At 48.0% G+C, this 23,240-nt stretch overlaps 1 protein-coding gene across 11 annotated transcripts in view; it reads right to left on the bottom strand.

The window, feature by feature from the left end:
* SDSL (serine dehydratase like) overlaps positions 1 to 23,095 on the bottom strand; it is a 27,648-nt gene extending 4,553 nt beyond the window's left edge. The window contains exons 1-9 of one of the 11 annotated variants that reach the window (XM_072802625.1): positions 10,779 to 10,891; positions 9,506 to 9,563; positions 8,221 to 8,423; positions 6,767 to 6,842; positions 6,251 to 6,444; positions 5,973 to 6,012; positions 5,127 to 5,266; positions 3,009 to 3,097; positions 2,079 to 2,306 (exon numbers count right to left, since the gene is read on the bottom strand). In XM_072802625.1, the coding sequence (XP_072658726.1) occupies positions 2,079 to 2,306; positions 3,009 to 3,097; positions 5,127 to 5,266; positions 5,973 to 6,012; positions 6,251 to 6,444; positions 6,767 to 6,842; positions 8,221 to 8,232 (779 nt within the window). In that variant the 5' untranslated portion in view covers positions 8,233 to 8,423; positions 9,506 to 9,563; positions 10,779 to 10,891. Of the gene's footprint in view, positions 1 to 2,078; positions 2,307 to 3,008; positions 3,098 to 5,126; positions 5,267 to 5,972; positions 6,013 to 6,250; positions 6,445 to 6,766; positions 6,843 to 8,220; positions 8,424 to 9,505; positions 9,564 to 10,778; positions 10,925 to 22,858 lie in introns of those variants that run through there. The other 10 variants (XM_072802624.1, XM_072802629.1, XM_072802627.1 and 7 more) reach the window with 10 other exon arrangements.
* Positions 23,096 to 23,240: the final 145 nt, after the last annotated feature.

Raw genomic sequence — 23,240 nt, 5'->3', positions numbered from 1 at the left:
TCACTTAGTGCTCCACTGTGCCAGGCTCTGAGAGAGGTGCTAGGGACTCAGAGCTGAAAAGTCAGTCCCCATCCTCAAGCCCCTCCTTCACAAACCAGCCCATCCACAAGCTCTTTCACAGCCAAAGAGTGACACAGAGTATCTTTGGGGTCTTTACCATGGGAGTCAACTGCCCAGCTGAGCCTTGGGGAATTTCATCAATGTGAGAGGGGCTGGTATTTCAGATGGAAGGGACAGGAAAGGCTCAACAGTTAGGGGCACAAATAATCTTCAGGAAAGGTCATCACAGAGACATTGGAGGATGGGTGGCACCAGAAAGGAGTGAAGATAATACCAGAAAGACATTAAGGGATTCATATATCCAGATAGAATTCTCCTGAAGAAAGGACTGTTTCTCTAATTGGCCAGCCAGAACCCTGTACACAGTAGGTGCTTAATAAAGATGACTTAATAGGCTGTCTTTTTCAGCCACCTTGTTGTCACACACTATTATATCCTAAGGTCCAGCACCTAATAAGTGTTTAATAAAATATGGGCAGTGCTGATATCTATAGAGGGTTGAATATTGTCTCCCCTAAAATTCACATCCATATAGAACCTCAGAATGTGACCTAATTTGGAAATAGGATCTTTGCAGATGTAATTAGTCGAGATAAGGTCATACTGGATTAAGGTGGACCCTAAATTCAATGACTGGTGCCCTTACAAGAAGAGGACAGACCACAGAGAGGTCATTGAAGACAGAGGCAGAAGGAGGTGGCTACAAGCCAAGGAACACCAAGGATTGCCAATAGCCACCAGAAGCTGAAAGAGGCAAGGAAGCATGCTCCTCCCCTAGGGCCTTCAGAGAAAGTGTCACCCTACTAGCACTTTGATTTCACACTTTTGGCTTCCAGGGTTATGACAGAATGCATTTCTGATCTTTTAAGCCACATAGTTTGTGGTCATTTATATGGCAGACCTAGGTAATTAACACAGCATCTGTGAGGATGATACTGGTGATGGTGATGAAGGATGTAAGATGGGACGCCTGGGTGGCTCAGCAGTTGAGCATCTGCCTTTGGCACAGGATGTGATTGCAGAGTCCTGGGATCGAGTCCCACATCAGGCTTCTTGCAGAGAGCCTGCTTCTCCATCTGCCTATGTCTCTGCCTCTCTGTGTATGTGTCTTTCATGAATAAACAAATAAAATCTTAAAAACAGGAAAAGAAGGATATAAGATGAGGCAGGGTCTGGAGGCTGGACCACTCTCCGTTAACTAGTTAGTTGGTTCATAAGAACTTTTCCTCATTTGATTTAAAATCTGTTACATAAAGCAACAAGGAAAAAGTTCTCTAACGATATTGTAGAAAAAATGAAACTGTTCATGACATATAATATGAACTAGAAAAATAGAGTTTAGGAAGGATGCGATCCTAACTTTAAAAATACATGATCAATTCATTCATTCATTTCACAAATATTTGTAGAGCACCTACTGTGTGCCAGGCACATTTCACTTGTATGTAACTATGTGTACACGGAGGAAAAACAAAAACTTGGAATATGTAACCTAGTGTTCATTGTTGGATGGTGGAATTGAAGGTGCCATTTTGTTTTCTGTTGTTTATTGCTTGCCTACATTTTCTAACTTACTGCAACACATTTAAACTGCTTTTGTAATGATATAGAGCAATGAAATGTTTTATTAATTTTTTAAAAGATTTTATTTATTTATTCATGAAAGACATAGAGAGAGAGGCAGAGACATAGGCAGAGGGAGAAGCAGGATCCCCTCAGGGAGCCTGATGCAGGACTTGATCTGGGGATCATGCCCTAGGCTGAAGGAAGTTGCTCAACCACTGAGCCACCCAGGCGTCCCATGAGTTTTATTAATTAATGAAACTTAAATGAATCATATCCTCTATCTACTTTTTTGGCATCGCCTTCTAACTGAAATCCACATTAGGGTGGAACTCAGGGTGAAGTTGAACCTCTTGGGTACCCCCAAACTCCTCCACTGGTTGGGACTGAGAGCTTCTAGGATAGCTACACCCCCACCTTCCAGCCTCCCACAGATGGCCCCAGCCCATGCCTACCTGGTGATTTCTGGCAGCGTGACTAGCCTGCCCGCCTTGATGGCTGCATTGAAACAGTGTGCCCCTCGGGTCTCCACAGCAATGATGGGCACATGCTGCCAGCCCACCTCTGCCAGGCCAGCTGACACCCCAGCCAGGAGCCCTCCACCCCCTACTGCCAGCACCAGGGCCCCTGGTGGAGTCCCCAGTGCTGCCTTCAGCTCTCGCACCAGGCTGGCATGGCCTTCCCTGGGGGAAGGAGGAAGCAGGGTAAGAAAGGGCCCTATTCCCAAAGGCTGACATATACACAAACTTTCCTTGTTGTCACCCCAATCCCTATCCATAGCAGGGGAGAGCAGAAACCCTGCAACACTTAGCTCACTCAGCTTTCATCCATTCAATTTACTCATTCACTCATTCTTTCCCAGCCATCGACCTCAAAGCCATGTTCTCAGACATTATCCAATTTAATCCCCTCCACAACCTTGTAAAGAGGCAGCATTTGTGTATGTGCTTAAGAGGGGACCAGCATATCACTTGGTGCCAGTCTAGTTCTGGGCCTGGGACCCAATGTCTTGGCCACTTACTAGCTGTGCAATGTCAGGCAAGTTCCTTGGCCCCTCTGTGCCTATGAAATGGACATAAAACACCCACCTCTAGAGCTCTGAAGAGGATCAAATGTATTAAATGTATCCCCAAGTACACTCAATAAACAGGATTGATTATTACCATTTCCATTCTATACATGTGGAAACTGAGGCATGGGGAGGAGAGAGGCTTTGCAATCACAGAACTCACAAATAATAGAAGTAGGGTCTGAACCTCAGCATGCCTGGCTTCCAAGCCTCTTCTCCTCTCTAGGCCTCAGCATCCCTTTCTGTCCAATGGAAGGATCCCAACTCAATGAGGGTTTGGGCTCTGAGCTCCATGGGGGCGGAGCAATAACCTTACCAGATCAGACGGTGGTCAAATGGATGGACATTCACCCAACCATCCCTCTTGGCCAACTCTTGTGCCTTCAGACTGGCCTCGTCCCAAACCTAAAGAGAAACAGAGGGTCTCAGGAGCCTCAGGAATTGGACTGCTCTGGAGCCTGGAGCAGAGCCTGAAGTCTCCTGGATAGCCCCAGGGTCTGGCCAGCTGAGGAGAACTCCAAGGGTGAGATCAGAGCTGGGGTGGGCCTCACAGCCTCCTGAGACAAAAGTGGAGGCTTCTGGGTGGATAAACTGATGATATGTGCTTTCCATAATCCCAATGGGCCAGTCTGCGGGGGAGGGTGAGCTCCAAGGCCAGTTAAGTGGTTTCCACTTCTAGTCAGCCAGTAAGGCAGAAGGCCCCTTAAATCAGAGCCCCAAATAGCAACCTGGCCACTATAGATGGTGTCCATGAAAACCAGCAATCATCCTACTGATGATTGAACTCAACTGCCGGTTGAGTTCAAGCAGCCAGAGAGGCCCGGGTCTGAGGCACTACCTGGGGGTGGTTAGGGCCACTGCCCAGTTCCCTACCCCCTTCCTCCATTAGAATCACACATCCGTGGCTTTTGTCATGTTACTGCTGTTCTTCCCACTAGAAAGGGCAGAGTACATTTCCCCACCCCCATTGATGTAGGTCCAGCTGTGGGACTTGCTTTGGTCAAGAGGCACTTTCCTCTCACTCCTCCTGCCATTCACCTTGAGCAGAACATGTCCCAGGTGGCCACCAGTCCAGAACGATGAGGGGGACACATATGCAGATCTTAATCCTGCCTGTAGCCTGACACAGAACCACCCTAGCCCACTCACAAGCCCAGAAGCAAGAGAGATCGTGTTTCTCATGAGCCACCGAGAGGTGAGGGCTGTGTGTTATGTAGCATTATCTAGCAGCAAGAGCTGATTAAAACAATATGCCTTCTCTGTTCTTCCTCAGGGCCCTGTGCTTCCCCATCACAATACTTACAACTTTCTCTTATCACCATGTGGTTATCTGTGTGTCTCCCCAACAACACCTGAGCTTTGTGAGAGTAGAGACCATGTCTTACTACCTCTATATCCCTTGCTTTAACATAGTCCAGACACATAGTATGAATTCAAAGAATATCTGTTGGAAGGAAGGAAAGGAAGAAAGAAGGAAGTGGAGGAGGGAAAAAGGTGATGGGGGAATGGATGGATGGATGGATGGATGGATGGATGGATGGATGGGAGGGGAGAAAGGCAGGGAGAGAGAGTGCTGGATAGGAGGATGGTTGAATGGACGAATAAAGAGAAGAAAAAAGGGGCACCTGGGTTGCTCAGTGGTTGAGTGTCTGCCTTCGGCTCAGGTCATGATCCTGGGGTCCTGGGATTGAGTCCTGCATTGGGCTCCCCACATGGAGCCTGCTTCTCCCTCTATCTATGTCTCTGCCTTTCTCTGTGAGTCTCATGAATAAATAAATAATTTTTCTTTAAAAAAAAGAGAGAAAAAGAAGGGAGAAAGCAAGGAAAGAAACTAGACACTAAGTATTTGGTGACCAACTTTTTAGGTACCATGGTATGGCTTTTAGTTTTAATTTTGATGGTTTAAAAAAAAAATCTCTTTTCTAGGGATGCTTTTTCCCCTTCTTTCCAGGAAGGTAGGAGGATTACATGTTTGTATCTCTGTTTCTTCAGTAACAGGGTGAATCAGTGATATCCTTGTCGGTGGGCCCCTTATTAGGGTGGTCTCAGAACAAGAAATAATGCCACCATCCTCTTTCCTTATACTTTTTTGTCTTATCAAATGGCAAAAATGTTTAAATGAATATTACCAAATGTTAGTGAGGATATGAGGAGACAGACATACTCCTGGTCTATCAGCTTCCTGCTTCTCCTGGGTTCACACAGGGGAAGTCTTCTCAGGGTTGGTAGAGGCAGGAGGTCCCAGCCCTCAATATACATCATGCCTCACTCCTACCCCTCAGCTCAGCCATCCTAAGAGAAGACTGGGCTCCAGTCATAGTACATCAAAAACAAAAGAAAGAAAAAAAAGCAGAGAGATACCATCTCCTAGGGGTAAATGGGATTCAAGGGGAACAGCCCACTCCAGCTGGCTTCTCCTTCCTGGGGTCCTTACCTTTCCAGTCAGCTGAACCTCTGCCCCCTCCCCCTGCAGCCTCTTCACCACCTGCGGGGAGGTGCCCTCAGGGAGCACAATGGTGGCAGGGATGCCCAGCTTCCGAGCAGCATAAGCAGCTGCAATGCCTGCGTTGCCCCCTGTGGAAGCAATAGAAGGGAGTGCAGTGGGCAGTGTTGTTTTAGCCCGTTAACACAATTTCCTCCCTCCCCTTCCATTTCCCTTTGTGGGCCATTCCTTCCCCACACTCATATGCCCCACCTTTGAGTCCTCTTTCTGATCCCAGAGGTAGATACATGACCTAGATTAACTCAATCTGAGACCTCAATCCCCTAACCCATGATTGGTTCAGGGATGAGTACATGATCCAAGCTAGGTAAAGAAGACCGAGTCATGGATTGAGGAGAACCATCAAGAAGGGGTAGTTCCTTTTCACCAGGGCTGATAGGATGATAGGAGGCAAGCCTAGAACACCTGTTGGCCATCTTGCTGCTATGAAGTCTAGGTGAAAATGAAGCTTATACAGAAAAAAGACAAGTTGAGAGAAGGAGAGATACAAAGGAGAGCTCCTGGTTCCAGCTGTACCTGAAAGCCACTTATCCCAAGAATTTTTCAGTTCTTGGGGCCTGTAGCCTAAACCTATATTAATTGGATTATTGTCACTTCTACCATGAGTCCTGAATGATGGGAAGAGGGCTGGGAGGGGATGAAATGAAATGGCCATCTAATCATGACCTTGATGGAACTGGGCCTTTAACAGGAGGCTGATCCCTGGACATCTACTGCTGCTCCAGCCATCTCTTCCTCCCCTACATTCAGCCCTGAGGACCCAGCCCCAAGGCTCACCTGAGGAACACACCAGGTGTCTGCATCCCTTCTTGGCCACCTGGGGAAAGAAGGAATGAGGTTGGGGGCTGACCCAGGCAGATGTCATAGAGCCAGTGTGGGATGGAGTTAGTCCCTCCCCAGCCCACTCCAACACTCCTTGCCCCTCATCCTGCTCCTCCCATCTGTATGAGTCCACTTCTCCCCTCCTGCCCTCACCCCCATCCAGCCGGCAACCATCCCCATCCCTCTCCTCCCCCAAGAACTGGCTCACTTCTCCCCTCCTGCTGACACCTCACCTCCTGGCAAAAATGCCCAATGCCCCGGATCTTGAAGGAGCCGGCCGGCTGCACATTCTCGCACTTGAGGAAGACAGTCACACCTGCCACCTGGGAAAGTGCCCAGCTCTCCAGCAGAGGTGTGACCACGTGGAAGTGCTCAGCCTTAGCACAGCCTGTTCGAGAGTGATCCATCCCAGCAACCCCCAGGGGGCCTGCAGGAGAACACCAATGCCATAGCCCAGACAGCTCCAGCCAAAGTCCCCTTAACTAGGAGGAGGGGAACGTGGAGAAGAGCCTCCATTAGGCTCCTTAGCCCTATCCAGCTGCCACGGCCTGTTTCCCCACCTGGACAAGGGTTTGGACCAGGGACCCTTTCATTCTGTAACTGTGCCAGCCCACAGTGCTGGGGGTGTAGAAGGTGGCCAATACATGGTGATGAATGAATGATGGTGGGAGAATTCATTCATTCATTCATTCTTCATTCATTCAGGTATGCATGCAAAAAAAAAAAAAACACCTCTTTTCATTGAGCACCTACTATGTGCCAGGTGGTTCCAGATTTTGGAGCGCACATGTCAGAGGCAGCCCCTGCTTTGCCAGAGCTCACATTCTAGTAGGGGAGACAGAAGCACAAAATTTCAAACAGGCAATGGGGGTGGGAGGCAGTATTTCAGCAAGCATGGTCAGAAACAGTCTCTCAAGAGAGAAAAACTTTTTTAAAACTTGTATTATGGAGAATTTAAACATAGCAAAATGTCGAGAACTGTATAATGAACCCCTGGTGTAGCCCATCTCTCAGCTTGAGCGAGCACTCGTGGCCTGTCTTGTTTCAACCACACCTGCACACACACACCCCCACCCTGTACTATGGGGTTTTTCCTCCTTTATTTTTTTTTAAGATTTTTTTTTAAAGATTTTATTTATTTATTCATGAGAGACACAGAGAGAGAGAGAGAGAGAGAGAGAGGCAGAGACACAGGCAGAGGGAGAAGCAGGCTCCATGCAGGGAGCCCGACTTCGGACTTGAACCCAGGACTCCAGGATCGGGCCCTGGGCTGAAGGCGGCGCTAAACCCAAGCCACCCGGGCTACCCAAGATTTTTTATTTATTTGGGAGAGCAAGGGAGAAAGAGAGGGAGCAAGAGAGAAAAAATGAGTAGGGGAAGGAGCAGAGGGAAAGGGAGAAGCAGATTGCCCACTGAGCAAGGAGCTTGATGTGGCAGGGCTAGATATGGGAACGCAGGGATCTTGGCCTGAGCTAAAAAGGCAGACACTTAACAAACTGAGCCACTCAGGTGCCCCTTATCCTTTATTCTTATTATATATTTTTTCCTATACTACTTCCTTTGTAAATACTTCAGCACAGATCTCTAAAAGCAAAGAACTCTTTTTGTAAAACTAGGTTTATTTCTTTATTTTAAGGATTTTATTTATTTATTCATGGGAGACACAGAGAGAGAGAAGCAGAGTCACAGGCAGAGGGAGAAGCAGGCTCCATGCAGGGAGCCGGATGTGAGACTCGATCCCGGATCCCGGGATCACACCCTGAGCCAAAGGCAGACATTCAACTGCTGAACCACCCAGGCGTCCCTTAAGAACTTTTTTTAAACAGTAGCCATATGGATTCATAACTGTATACATTTGTGCAAACTCACAGAATTCTTACTCAAAGTGGACTTATTTTTTTTTGAGAGGGAGCAAGTGGAGGAGAAGCTGAGGCAGAGGGAGAGAGAGAATCTTAAGCAGACTCCATGTCCAGCATGGAGCCCAATGGGGGCCTCCATCTCACAACCCTGAGATCATGACCTGAGCCGAAACCAAGAGTTAGATACTTAACTGACTTAGTCACTCAGGCATCCCTGGCTAATTTTATTTTATAGAAACCATATCTCAATGACGCTAATTAAAAAACACCACATCATCACAATACCATTATCACATCTAAAAACATTAATAATCATCTCTCAATATCGTCACATAATTGCTCACCTTTCCAATCATCTCATTAAATGGGATAAACAGTTGGTTTTGCTGTCTGTGATTTGGGGTTTCTAACAGTTTGAATCAGGATGCAAATCAGATCTGTGAGTATTGGGTTGGCAGAGAGGGCTTTGAATTCTCTTTCCATCTGCAAGTTCTCCAAGAGAGATGTTCGAGATGAGTGACAGCAGGGAGCCCAGGGGAACGCATTCCTGCAGAAGGAACAGCAGGTGGAAACACCTTGAGAGAGAAATGACCCTGGGGCGTTGCTGGTGTGGGGAGAAGGGATCTGGTGTAGGAGCTGAGCAAGGAGAGGTGGGCAGGGACTTGGGGAAGGACGTGCCACGCTGAGGAGCTGGGATGTTATTCTAATTCTACTTGTCCTGGGAAGCCATCGGGAGGTTTTAAGCAAAGGCACAGTTAGTGAACGAATCGGTGGTAAAAGGTGAGAAACAGAAGAGGAAGAAATGAGAAGAGTGGAGAAATAGAGGGCTGTTTGTCTTTTTTTCTTTTTTTTTAAGGAGCAAATGCAACCCCTTTTTTTTCCTTTGGGTCAGAAAAGCATTGGGCCAAGCCCTGCAGTTTCACTGATGGCCAGTAGGAGGCGTGCTGCAGCCTCCCCATCCTCCACGGGCCCAAGCTTCCTGCTCACCCTTACCTACTCCCAGCTGCCCACCCCACCAGAGGGTTCTAGGTCTCCTGCCCCTAGATTTGACCCCAGGCCCTTGTTGGGATGGCCCTGGGATCCCCCAGGCAGGGCAGAGTCTGAGCCAGAGTCTCCACCCGGTTCCATCAGGGCACTTCTCAAACTGAACATGGCATCGGAGAGGGAACCTGTGGGTCACCCAAACTCAGCAGACCTCAGCCTGGGCCTCACCTTGGCTCCGGGCGTAGGGGTCAATCAGTGACCAAAGTTAGAAACCAGCTCTGTATTCCTCGCTGTGTGACCCCAACTAGCATCTCGATTTCTCTGTGTCATGTTCCCTCCTGCCCTACTCTACGTCAGCCATCAGCTGAGCGCTCTAGAGGCATCATCTCTCTGGGGCCATGTAACTATGCGGGCGTGCTTACCCCTTCTCTCGCATGTCTACAGGGCACCTGCGAGGCGCAGGCCCTGACCTGGGAACTGGGGTTACCCTGTTGAGGAAGACGGACATCCCCTCATGGAGCTGATGTGGAGATCAGTGTTTGATAAATAACCATATAGACAAACAAAATAATCAAAAATGGTGAAAACTACCAAGAGGAACGCACACATACAGGGAGTCTTAAAGAGAAGAACAAGGACACCTACTGTGGATAGAGAGGTCACGAAAGGCCTATTTGCAGGAAGTGACCATTAACACCGAGACCTGAAAAATAAGAATGAACTAACCACGCGGCAAACTAGGAGAAGAGCTTCTACATCACGGAATCACTGTGTGGACGCAGTGAGGCCATATTGTGAAGCCATCAGCTCCATGCCTGACATATAATATTAGCTAACAGTGTGTGGGACCTCCTGCCAGCCAGGCTCTATGACGAGATCATTGGCACATATACCATCTCATAAGATCATCGTAACGGTCCTGAGACAGGTTCACTTACTAGCTCCATTTTATAGATAATGAAACTGAGGCCCAGAGAGGTTAAGTAACCTGTCCGAGGTGACACAGCTGGGAATGGCACGGCCAGGATTCAAATTCAGGCAGTGGACTTTGGCATCTGTGCCCGTAGCACCGTGCCATACTTTCTCTACTAGGTGATGATAATGACGGTGGTGGTGGTAGTGGTGAAAGGCGTGAGCATTTCATACTTAACTGCCAGGTGTCCTTAGGAGCCAAATGCTCCCGGCTCAGTCCCAAGGCTCCCCAGGCCTCCTGCTTATCCTAACAGCCCACAGGAGGACAGCAGCCCTGTCAAATGAACAGGCCCCAAACTTCCAATAGCCCTTATCAAGCCCAGATGCCCATAAGGGCACAGGCCTCCCAGACTAAGGTCTAGAGTCAAGGTGAGACCTTGGCCTAGGGACACACAGCTCTTGCAGCATGTGGCCACCACGGGTGCTGAGGTGGGAGCCCTGGGCCCTCTCTGCTGTGGAGCAATGCCGTGAAAAGCCTGAGGCCTGGGTTCAGGTCCCAGCAGGCACGACCTTGGCCATGCCACCTTTCCTCACTGGGCTTCACCTAATGCATCTGTGAATTGGGGTAAGGACCATTTCCTGTTTCTGCCTCCTTTGTCCCTCAGGCTTTTCCAGAGGCCACCTGGGTAACCCTTACAGCCAAATCCCTGATGCCAAGGCCAGGAAACTCACGCTGGCAGAGTGCCCAGTCCTGCCCCTCTGGCAAGCAGGACCTGCTCCCCAGCCATCAGAGTCTGTGGCACCCCCAGCCTTCTTCTCCAAGGCAGGCTAGAGTGAAACCCTGAGTGAAATCAGTGTTCTTAGGGGGGCTTTGCACCCATACCTCCTCACTTTCTGTCCACTCATTCTGGACCTTGCCCCAGAACCTTCCAGACTACCCTGTGTTCACATTCCACAAACGCACACAGAGCCCCAGCGGTACCATTTGGGTGTCAGGCCCTCTTACCTGCCTGCTGAACAGTGCCCAGACCCAGCCAGGCTCCAGCCTGCTGCCCACCAGCCTGCAGCCTGCGAGGGCACCAGCTCTTCCCAGCTTCTGGCAACTTCCCGCAGCCTTGGCCCCTCCTCCCACGTTAAAGGGACAGCGCCCCGCTGGAGGAAGAAAGGAACAAGACCAAGGTCCACTGCCTCCCCCTGCACTGTCCTTGGTCTCATTGATGATACAGGCTCCAGCAGGGAGACTCACTGGGCCGAGGTCACCCAGCCAGCGAGAGACACCCTGGACCACCTCTTCTGTGACACAGACACATCCAGATTTTACTCTGAGTCCAGTGTTTGCGCTGAGTGCCAGGCCACCACCCCCACTGCTGTCAGGGTCAGCTTAGGTCAAAAGACAAAGAAACAATTGTTATCTGCCACATGAAAAGGCCTAATTTTTCTGAAGCACCTCCTCACCCCTGATATTTTACATCCAACAAAGGAACCCAAACAATGATTTATCGTTCAAATGAAGGGCTCTGATTATTCATTCATTCAACAAATATTTATTGAACACCTACTATGTGTTGAGCCCTGGGACTTTAGCCTCAAACAATATAGCATGTCCCCTGCTCTCATGAAGTCCCAAGGGGCCACCAAAGAGCAGTTGTAATCGGTGCTCTCAGATATTGTCAGGCAGAGGTGGGACAGGGCTGTGGACACTCAGAGCAGGTAACTTACACTTACCTGACGCCAGGACGCTGGGAAAGCAGGTTTGGGGCTGGGAATATGGGCCAGAACCAGACTCTGCAGGGACGCCTGTGCCATTCCTGGACCTTACCCAGGAATACTAAGGAACCATAGAAGGCTGTAGGCAGAGGAATAACATGATCAGATTTATACTGTCACCATCTCACTGGGTGAAACTGAGCTTGTCACATCCATCTCTGAGCCTCACGTTTCCTCTCTACAAAATGGGAGGTGAGTTCCAGGAAAGACCTGGCAGCTGAGATGTTCTTTGCCCTTCTAGGACTGTGTGTGACCTTCCCAGGCTTGATGATTAACTCCTGGATGCTTGAGGTCAAGTCGAGTTGCTTGGCCATGATCCTCGATGAGGACTCTGGAAGCTTCATCACCATCCTCCCATTAAACATGTACCCATCCTTGTCAAGCGTCCTGTCCTGGACTGGGCCCTGGGGACAAAGGGGCAAAACCGAGTTTGTGTCCTGGGGTGGCCCCTGGATTAGGGGGAGAGGAAACCATCCAATGCAGTGACAATTTTACCACCCCCAGGAAGACAGAGAGCAGAAGATCGTCATAGGGCACCTGGGTTGGGGTGGAATCAGGGGGATTCCTGGAGGAGTGGGGCCTTAGCACACAGCTTAGACTTGGACAAGAAACATGACAGCCCTTGAACAACACGGATTTGAATGGCGCAATTCCATTTATATGTGGATTTTTTACAACACAGGACTGTAAATGTATTTTTACTGTAAATGTATTTTTAAATATATTTTCCTTATGATTTTCTTAGTATTTCCTCTATCTTACTTGATTATAAGAATTCAGTATAAAATGCATAGAGCCCACAAAATGCACGTTAATCAACTTCCTGTTATTGGTAAACTTTCTGGTCAACAATAGGCTTTTAGTAGTTAAGTTTTGAAGGAGTCAGAAGTTATCCACAGATTTTTGACTTCATGAGGTGGGACAGCACCCTTAACTTCCATATGGTTCAAGGGTCACCTGTACACAATACCAAATCCATGATTTCACAGATATTCTTGTTTTGGAAGAAGCCAAGGCAGGAATCGATGCTTAAAATGCAATCCATTGTTTTTTGTTTTTAATATTCAGTAGTAGCCATAGCAGTGGCACTAGTTTCTGGATGAAGGAGCAGGGTGCCTCACAGAGCACAGACCATGGAGCCGGGGTCTGGCACAAAACACAGCTCTGCCACTTACCCGCTGGGTAAACTTGGGTAAATCCCTTAACCTCTCTGTGCCTTGTTTCCTCAACTGTAAGATGTGGATAGACTACAACTTCTCTAGTGGGCAACTCATTTGTGAGGATCAAATGAGTTAATATATATAAAATATTTAGAACAGTGGAAAGTGCTCTGTGTTCGATGCTATTGTTGGTATTAGTGTATTTATAAGAGGTGACACCACAATATGGTAGAAATTGCAAAGGTGGCAATGAATGTTCGAAGTTTGGGAACATGACATCATCATATCACAGAATGCTTGCAACACCTTGGAGAGATGTATGTTGTAACAAACCCTCTTTTGGGGAATCAGACTTAGCTCAGAAAGGCCAAGTCACTTTCCCAAGGTCCCATCGCAGTGGCGGAGCCAGAGCTCAGAAGTGGAGGGGCCAAGCTCCAGAGCACCTGACTTGGAAGAGCCTGAGGTGGGGATGCCAGGATGTCTCCATCAGAGAGCAGATAAGACTGGAGAGGTGGCCCAGGTCACTGACCCATCCCGTCCCAGATCCCAGAGCTATGTTCGTCAGCCAGCCCCTGTCCCTGACGCTTATGGTGGCCAAACACTCACCCTGGCCAGTCTCATAGGTTACTCATTAAGCTTCATTTCACCATCCTCACCCCCAGCTGTCCCCAGGGCGAGGGAACAGCGTGGGGAGGAAGGATGGAGCCTCAGACACAGGAGAGGAATCCTCCCAAATTGCATTTGGACTCCATGTCATACACTTTCCAGGCCGCCGAGGCCCAATTGTACCAAATGGGTAAAAGAAGCTGGCCTGGCAAAAAAAAAAAAAAAAAAAAAGGGCAGCCTGGGTGGCTCAGTGGTTTAGCGCCACCTTCAGCCCAGGGCATGATCCTGGAGACCCGGGATCGAGTCCCACGTCGGGCTCCCTGCATGGAGCCTGCTTCTCCCTCTGCCTGCCTCTCTCTCTCTCTCTCTCTCTCTCTGTATATCATGAATAAATAAATAAAATCTTAAAAAAAAAAAGAAAAGAAAAGAAGCGGGCCTGCGGCAGCAAAGCAAGCAGTCTCACTGGGGAGTAAGCCAGCTGGGATGTGGACTCGAGTCTTCTGACATCCAACACAACATGGCATCTTAGCTGAGGTCTCACAATTCTTGAGTCTTGCCAAGATGACGTCATTTGAGCCCACAGAGGGTCTCAAAGTAGGGGCTACGTTTCTGCTACCCGGAGTTGACTCACCATGTCCTCTACAGAGGATATGTGTTTCTTTTTTTTTTTTTAAGACTTTATTTATTCATGAGAGACACAGAGAGAGAGAGAGAGAGAGAGAGAGGCAGAGACACAGGCAGAGGGAGAAGCAGGCTCCATGCAGGGAGCCTGACGGGGGACTCGATCCAGGGTCTCCAGGATCATGCCCTGGGCTGCAGGTGGCACTAAACCTCTGAGCCACCCGGGCTGCCCAGGATATGTGTTTCTCCATTTGCTACTGTCCTCACCCCTCCCTATCACATCCCCAGCACCGGACAGGCCCCTGCCTGGGGTTGGAGATTTCTGAGTTGAAGACCCTTGTACAGAGGAACTCTCCCTCTCTCTCTCTCTCTCTCACCCCTGAACAGGAAAGGAGGCATTTATCAAGCGAGAAACTGAGGCACACAGGTTAAGTGACTTGCCCCAAGTCACCCAGCAAATAAGCCACAGGACTAATCTTCAAGGGAGCCCATGTCCAACCTGGATGCTCTTGTCATAAGAGACTTATGAATCCATAGCCATCAAGTCTGAGTTGGAAGAAGCTACGAGGGCTATCTAATCTATCCTTTTTTGTGGATGGAGAAGCAGAAGCCGGGACGGGGTGGGGAGAGAAGGGAACAGCTTAACATCTGCCCTCCAGACCAAAGAAAATTCTGGTCCACATGAACCAGACTTTCAGAATTAAGCCATTCATTTCTGCATTTAGCAAACATTACTCCAAACAACCAAAATCTAGACTCCTAGGACAAAAGAGACGGCCCTCCTGGCTTACAGTCAGTAAACAGATACAACAAAGTGTTACAGACACAGCAACAGGAAAATGCAAATTAGAGCAACAATAAAATGTTCTTAAAAAGAAAAAAAAATATTGGGTTGGCAAAAAAACTTTAAAAGACATAAAAACAATAACAACCAAGGCTGGTAAGTATGAGGGAAAATAGGCACCCTCACACATTGCTGGTGTGATCAGAAATTGCTTCAGCTTTTTGGAAAAAAGATCTGTCAATATTGATTACAAGTGGATAAAATACCCATTCCTTCAAGAAATCTTAATTTAGGAGATTTATTCTCTGAAATAAGAAGTGCCAGGGGTAGGGCTATGAGGATGAGAATGTTTATTAGAATCCTGTTTAGAATAACAAACAAACAGAAGACTGCAAACCTGGATGCCCTTGAATCGGGAAATGGTTGAATAAGTCATAATACACCCTCAGCATGCAATTTTATGCTGCCATCAAAAAGAATAAATTAGATCTAAATCTATTGACCCAAAGAGATGTTCTTGATGCATTGCGAGTGAGTAAAGGAAAAAATACATATGAACAGTGGGTAAGGATTTTTTTTTTTTTAAAGAAGGACAGTGACCAAAAGTTTGTAAAATACTAGTCTATGGTTGTGTAAATACCTGTAGGCTCCGGGAGGACCATGCTGATCACATCGGTTGTCGCAGGCTGACCGGGGAGGTGGGGATGGGGGCGGGGGTAAGGAGACAGGGGCCATAAGGAAATTGTGGATGGAAATATCCCATCATCTATCTGCGTGTCCAGGATGCTAGGCACTCATCCCCTGTGGCGAGTGACTACACTTGAAATGTGTTTTGGGGGCCGCCTGGGGGCGCTCCGTCGGTAAAGCGTCTGCCTTCCGCTCAGGTCATGATCCCGGGGTCCTGGGATCGAGCCCCACATTGGGCAACTTGCTCAACGGGGAGTCTGCTTCTCCCTCTCCCTCTGCTCCCTGTTCATGTTCTATCTCAAATAAATAAATACAGCCTTTTTTTTTTTTTTTAGATTTTATTTATTTATTCATGAGAGAGACCGAGGGAGAAGCAGGCTCCATGCAGGGAGCCCGATGTGGGGCTCCATCCCAGGTCTCCAGGATCATGCCCTGGGCCAAAGGCAGCGCTAAACCACTGAACCACTCGGGCTGCCCAAATAAATACAATCTTAAAAAAAAAAAAAAAAAAAAAAAAAGTGTGCATTTGAAGAACAGAATTGTAAATTTTGCTTAATTTTTATTGAATGTAAATACCGCAAGTAGCCAGCGGCGATCATATATAGGACAGCACAGGTCTGAAGAATCTGTCTAGGAGACAGTGTGGACCCAATGTGAGACACGTCATTGTCACCAAGGAAGCGGGGAGCGCTAGTAAATCCCTCGGCTTTGTGTCACGATGCCCCCACCCCAAGACAGACATATCTGAGTGACCTGCAGGCAGAAAGATAATCTCCAAACAGGGAGAATAAGTACCCAAAATAAACAGTGGGTCCGTGTGGCATACAGATGGATGCAACTTTTAAAAATCCCACACTTGGAAATAAAAGAAGGAACTTAACACTGAAGACAGCTGACGAACACTACTTCCACCGGGCGGTGAAGGTCAACATCAACAGTAAGTCATGTGGGTAGTGGATACACCCTTGGTGTGATGTGCTGGGAACAGCACTTCACCTCCATGCTCTTCCTCCCCAGATCCCATACCCCGGCTACGCAGGAAGGAAACAAAACAAAACAAGATCCACAACCAGTACCATTCGAAACTGTCAAGGTCATGGAAGACAGGGCAAGTATGGGGACCGGTCACCGCCAAGAGGCGCCTAAGGACACATAGGGACGAAACACAGTGCCATCCAGAATGAGACTCTGGAGCAGAGAAAGGATCCTAGGGAAAAAACAAGGAAGTCTGGATAAAGTATAGGCTTCAGTGAATAACAATGTATCCATACTTGATCGATATTTGTAACAAACGTACCATATTAATCCAAGTTGTTAATAACAGGGGACATAGGGAGTGGGGTATAACAGGAAGTCCCTGTGCTGTCTACCCAGTTTCAGATTTCCTTTTCTATGAATCTAAAACTATTCTGGGATCCCTGGGTGGCGCAGTGGTTTAGCCCCTGCCTTTGGCCCAGGGCACGATCCTGGAGACCCGGGATCAAATCCCACATCAGGCTCCCGGTGCATGGAGCCTGCCTATGCACCCTCCCTCTGCCTATGTCTCTGCCTCTCTCTCTCTCTCTCTCTCTGTGTGACTATCATAAATAAATAAATAAATAAATAAATAAATAAATAAATAAAATAAAACTATTCTAAAATAAAAATAGGGTATTTTTTTTAAGTCCCTACACCCAAGCCTGCAAAAGTAGTGAGACATAACAATACCCCTTACAAGCAGATTCTTTGCAGAAAGCTTCTCCTCAGAGAGGACTCAAATAATGAGGCTGTTTTTCTCATTAAAATAGAGCATCATTGACAAAAATCCTGTGTTTTACCACGGAGAGAGAAACAAGCCCAACCCTTGGATAAAGATGTCGAGAAGCTAGTGGATGACAGAGAAAAAGCTGGAAAAGAAATCGGTTGCAACCATTAGATGAAGAAGGGGTGGTGAACAAGAGCCATCCCAGGATCATCAACCTAATTTTTCCCCTTTTGCCAGTTATTTGTCTGCATGATTGGGAAAATGCACGCAATGAGGCATGTGTGAGGGAGGAATAATCTTTTGAGAATACTAACATATCAGTCCCTCCTCCTTAATCCCTCCCCCACCCTCCCACCCCCGGGGAGGAGAGAGAGATAGAGAGACAAAGAGACAGAGAAAAGCAAGCAAGGGAGAAAAAAAAAAAAAAAGAGTCCTGTTTTGTAGCATTTGCTGATTTTCATGCTGTCAATACTCCCACTGTGGACAGTTTCAAGCAACCAAAGCTTTAACCACTGGCTCAGAAATGTCTTGCAAAGTTGGACACCTGTGTGGCTCAGTGGTTGAGCATCTGCCTTCGGCTCAGAGCCTGATCCTGGGGTCCTGGGATCGAGTCCCACATCGGGCTGCCTGCATTGAGCCTGCCTCTCTCTCTGTTTCTCTCATGAACAAATAAATAAAATCTTAAAAAAAAAAAAATGTCCTGAGAAGTTCACCACAAAGTTGGTAGGAGTCTAGTCTGAAGTCCACTGCTGGGGGATGGGGAAGGGAAGCATCCTACGAGGAGGGAGTGCTTTTTTGCCTCTGGGAATGAAAGTAACAGCAAAATAAGAGAAAGAGTTTATGGCAGTGGCCACAACTCAGGGGGAAGCCACCTTGAGTTTCCAACCATTCTCTGGAATAGTTGCCACAGACCCCAGACTATAGGACAAGGACCCACGTGGCTGGGAATGCAGAAGGGCTTCCAGGCAAGCTGCGGTGGGGGGCAGACAGTGGAACCATACAGCACCCACCCTCTACTGACTCAGCCCCTGGATGTCTGGTGAGAAAGGTAAACCCCTCATTGCCTCCAATTCATTATCTGCTTAAAACAAAAATTAAGCCAAGTTAAGGAAAAATAAAGAATTCTCCATTTGTTGCACATGGCATTTGTGGTCTGAAATTTAATCCTGCTGCAAATATCTTGATTTTTCTATGACCTTTGGACAAAATCCCTCATAGGCCATCTGGACCCAGCCAACTCCACTCATCACATGTTGATTGATGGATGATGATAAGCCCAAGGGGGAAGCCCAATGTGGCATGGAATTCTGACCTTGGTCTTGGCCAGTTTTAGCAATAAGGGCCCACCAAGAGACTGCCACATTTTCGGATGATGCAACGCGGGGAGGCATCACTATAGACGGCGCTGTCGAATGACCCAAGATGTGGTCACAGAGTCTCAATCTAATTAAACGATGGATTGAAACCAGGTGAACGAACATGAGGAGGGCTGGATGCCAAGTCCTACGTTGGAAGCCACAGAGGCTAAGTCCATCACGTCCAAAACAAGATAGGCCTGATCTGATTGGGTTAATTTCACTGAGAAAAAAAAAATATTTTAACTTCTCTGGAAGCCAATTGAGTTGGATATAGAACATCAGCTTATTAAAATAAAGCACATTTTACTCACATGGGATTAATTACTTTCTCCTGGCCATATTAATAGAAGTAGAGAAGACAGAATGAGGAAGGTATTAGTCTCAATCTGTATTACTCTTAAGCAGAGTTTCTCAACCTTGGCACTACTGACATTTGGGGCCAGATAATCCTTTGTTGTGTGGGGCTGTCCTGTGCCTGATAGGATGTTGAGTGGATAGAGGCAAGAATGGGGAATCCAGCAAGGAAGGGGTCAGTACAGACCTGTCCTATGGCTGTTCACGAGCCCCTAGGAAGAGACCCCAGGGACAGCCAGGCTGCAGAATCCCAAAGAGATACCAACCCAGACTTGATGGAGAGGGAACATGAATAAGGAGAGAAGACTCAGGGAGACCAAAGATAATCATAATGGCAACTACCATTCTTTGAGCCCTTACTGACTGGCACGGCGCTGATTCATCCCCATTTCTGGAGGCAAGAAACCGACGTGAAGGGAAGTTAAGGGACTTCGCTGAGGTCACACCTGGGTGTCCGTTTCAACCCAAGTGTGATGGACGCAGGAGCCAGAGACCTTAACCAATCAGCAAACTCCGAGGCCACAGTGGGCAAACAGAGATGAGAGCTGCCCGTTCCTCTCGGAGCTGTGAAAACAATCAGAATCCCCACCTCCTGCAGCCAAGGACACGCCGATCTGGCCATCCTCGGGGACACTTCTGGGGAGGGTGTGATGTAAGAGAGCCAGCAGGCAGAGGTGAGGGAGGCAACTTGCCCAAGGTCCCCCAGCCAGACTCCTGCCCCTCCTCTTGGGCCTGTGGGCTCTGATGAAGTTTTGGAATACAGGTGAGGTTTGGTGGGGTGGGGTCCGGAGCTGATGATCAAGAAAGAATTCTTGAGACGTCTTTCGTGCAAAATGGTGGTTTTATTAAAGCCTGGGGACAGGACCCGTGGGCAGGAAGAGCTGCTGCCCCTGGCCTGTGAGGAGTGGCTGATTATAAACCTGGGAGTTGGGAGGGGTTTGGGGATAGCGCACTCTCTAAGGAATTTTGGAAGCAAGGTTTCCAGGACCTTGAGGGGGCTGGCTATTGTTGGGAAAAGGTCATTTATTACCGTCTAATAAAACTGAGTCATGAGACCCTGAAGATGTATATCGGTGGACCATGTGCTTGGGGGATGATCACCAACGTGTATCTTGGGGGGTTTATTTTTTTTAAGATTTTATTTATTTATTCATAAGAGAGAGAGAGAGAGAGAGAGAGAGGCAGAGACACAGGCAGAGGGAGAAGCAGGTTCCATGCAGGGAACCCGACATGGGACTCGATCCCGGGTCTCCAGGATCACGCCCTGGGCTGAAGGCAGGTGCTAAACCACTGAGCCACTCAGGGATCCCCTTGGGGGGTTTAGAGATAAAGGAAATTTCTAAAGGAATTTTTACATGTTACAGTAGGGCTTACAGGATCCTGTGGGTCGGTCTAAGATTGCCTTTTGCCCTTAGCAAAGTATTAACATAGAGACAGTTGAGTTGGTACAGGAATGTCCCTCTGCCTGTTTCAAGGACTTGTCAATGTGCTTTGTCCTCAGCTAGTCCTCTGTTCCCCATTAGGCTCTGCCCTCACCTTCCAGCATTGGATAGGTCCAGGCTTCAGTTTACCCATCCGCTAAATGGGAGGAGGTGACTTTCACTTTTCTCACCTACTTCTGAAGATCTTTCAAAGGAGGGTTAGATGGAATAGAAAAGCCCTTGTGCCCCATCACCCAGAACTAGAGACTCAAATGTCCTCTTGAATACCAGAAAATAAAAATGACCATCACCTATCAAGTGCCCACAAGTCACTGGACACTATCCATATAACTTTATATCAATTAGGTTTAAATCCTCGTAACAAATCTAAGAGGTGGACACTACTACCAGTTAAAGAAACTAAGGCACAGAGAGGTCAAGTAACTCGTCCAAGGTCACACAGCAAGTTGGTGACAAAAGTTGGATTAGAAGGTGGGCCTGTCAGAAAAGTGGTTCACTTGCACTATGAAAACTGGCACACCTTGGGATGCTGGAGTCCCACCCCCGAACTGATCCCCCTGATGTGTGCACAGTGACAGCTGCAGCCTTCCCTCAAGACCCTCCCCCAGCTTCCTGGTCAGAACATCCCCATCACATGGCCGTTCTTCCGGGTTCTGCTCCATTTGATACGGGAGAGCTTGGTTCTTGTCTCACCGAGTCAAAGAATGAATCTCACGGACAAAGGAGAGTAAGTAAAGCAATAGAGGTTTATTAAGCAAAGATATAGAGAAAGCTCTCAGAAGTGAGAGGGGTCCTGACAGGGTTGCCACTGAGGGCTTGTAGGTTTGGTCTTTTATCAAAAGCCAACCGGGGAACCTAAATCCTTTTAACATATCTGTTGTTATGACATTGAGTGAGGACTAGTGATAACATCTTTAGCAGCTTACTTCTATGCGGGCTGGTTATTCTTGGTTGGTCATAGATGACTATCATTAAAAAAGACATGCTCCGGCCCACACCTAGGGCAGGGCGGTCTGGCTTGTTCCTTTATCTCTGGTTTCCTTACACCTCAGCATTTTTGGGATTGTGAGCCTGATTCCGTGGCCCCCTACCTAGCCCTGCACAGCCACATTTGTCTGTAACTCACATTTGCTCCCCAGAGTGATCTTGGGTGAGCCCTCTGCCCTCAGAGGGCCTTGGGTTCCCATCCACATGATGGGATACAGAACCACACATGCACCTGCACATATTTCTTACATATTTAAAAATGAAGACACGCCCAGACAGCAAATGTCTATTCACTGCTGGCTGACTGCATAATAAAAATGTGGCACATCTAAAAAAACAAAAAACAAAAAACAAAAAAATGTGGCACATCTACACAGCGGAATATTACTTGGCCATAAAAAGGAGCAAAGCACTGACACACACTACAATACAGATGTATCTTGAAAACATGGTACTGAGTGAAAGAAGCCAGACACAAAAGGCCACATGCCACATGATTCCATTGATATGAAACGTCCAGAATGGGAGGATCCACCATGACTGCGGGGGGCTGCAGGGAGGGGGACAGGGGAGTTGCTAGTAATAAGTATGGAGTTTCTTTGGGGTGATGAAATGTTCTAAAACTGATACTCCAGGGGCACCTGGGTGGGTCAGTGGTTGAGTGTCTGCCTTTGGCTCAGGTCATGGTCCCAGGGTCCTGGGATCGAGTCCCACGTTGGGCTCCCTGCAGGGAGCCTGGTTCTTCCTCTGCCTGTGTCTCTGCCTCTCTGTGTGTCTCTCATGATTAAATAAAATCTTTTTGAAAAAATAAAATTAAATAAAACTGATACCCCACACATGGGTGAAGTATCTGGTATGTGAATTATAGCTCAACAGAGTTATTATTTTTAAAAAGGACACACTCAGGATGTCAACAACAGGGATGTATATTTTGCCTTCCCTCTTTCTGGTCTTTGATTGATTTTCTTAATGTGGCAGTTTTCAAATCACGAAGGTGATGCATTCTTGTTGAAACAAATGGAACAATATGGAGAGGTCTTAGGAAGGACAGAATCGTCCTCTTCCACCCTTGCCACTCCCTGCCCTCCCACCCGAGTCACTCCCAGCTGCTACTCGGAAGAGGAGATGAATCCAACATTATGAGAGAGCCGTCATCCCCCTGGCTGCGTGGATAACCGCACGTGGACATAGCACCCAAACCCTACATCTGGGTCTTCTGAATGTGACCAAGCTGGGCCAGATGACCTGGCCCCCCAGCCTCCACCTCCACCCTCTCCTCAGCCCTGTGTCGGCAAAGGACTCAGAATTCCTGAGCCTGTCCCCTGTGCACATGGCATTCAAGATGCCCACTCGGGGATCCCTGGGTGGCGCAGCGGTTTGGCGCCTGCCTTTGGCCCAGGGCGCGATCCTGGAGACCCGGGATCGAATCCCACGTCGGGCTCCGGTGCATGGAGCCTGCTTCTCCCTCTGCCTGTGTCTCTGCCTCTCTCTCTCTCTCCCTCCCTCTCTGTCGATCATGAATAAATAAATAAAAATATTAAAAAAAAAAAAAAAAAAAAACAAGATGCCCACTCACCTGGTGGTTCGAGAGTTCAGTGAGACCCCATACAGCAACCCTTGGCAGGGGATCGGGCACAAACAGACGCTCAGGCAACGTGAGTGCCGACTGTATACACTCAGATGCACACAGGGAAGCTGTGTCTACGTGGAAACTGCTCGATGCCCACACGGCTTCAGTTCTATCACCCTGTTTCTCCAGCACATGCCCGTAGACATCCCACTGGGGAGGGGGCTTGGAAGTGCCTGCGGAAGCTCAGCTTGTCCCACAGAGAGGGACAGTGGTGCCTGCTGTTTGTGCCCTCACTGCCCTCTGTCTCATTGCTATTCTCATCCTGGCTGGTGGGACAAAAGGGCTTTGTTGAGGGAAGCAGGAAAAAGATCCTAGCAGATGTGTGTGG

The sequence above is a fragment of the Canis lupus genome, chromosome 27 (genome assembly GCF_048164855.1).
Source record: "Canis lupus baileyi chromosome 27, mCanLup2.hap1, whole genome shotgun sequence".
Taxonomy (NCBI): Eukaryota; Metazoa; Chordata; class Mammalia; order Carnivora; family Canidae; genus Canis; species Canis lupus.
This window is presented reverse-complemented; position numbering and strand designations above follow the sequence as displayed.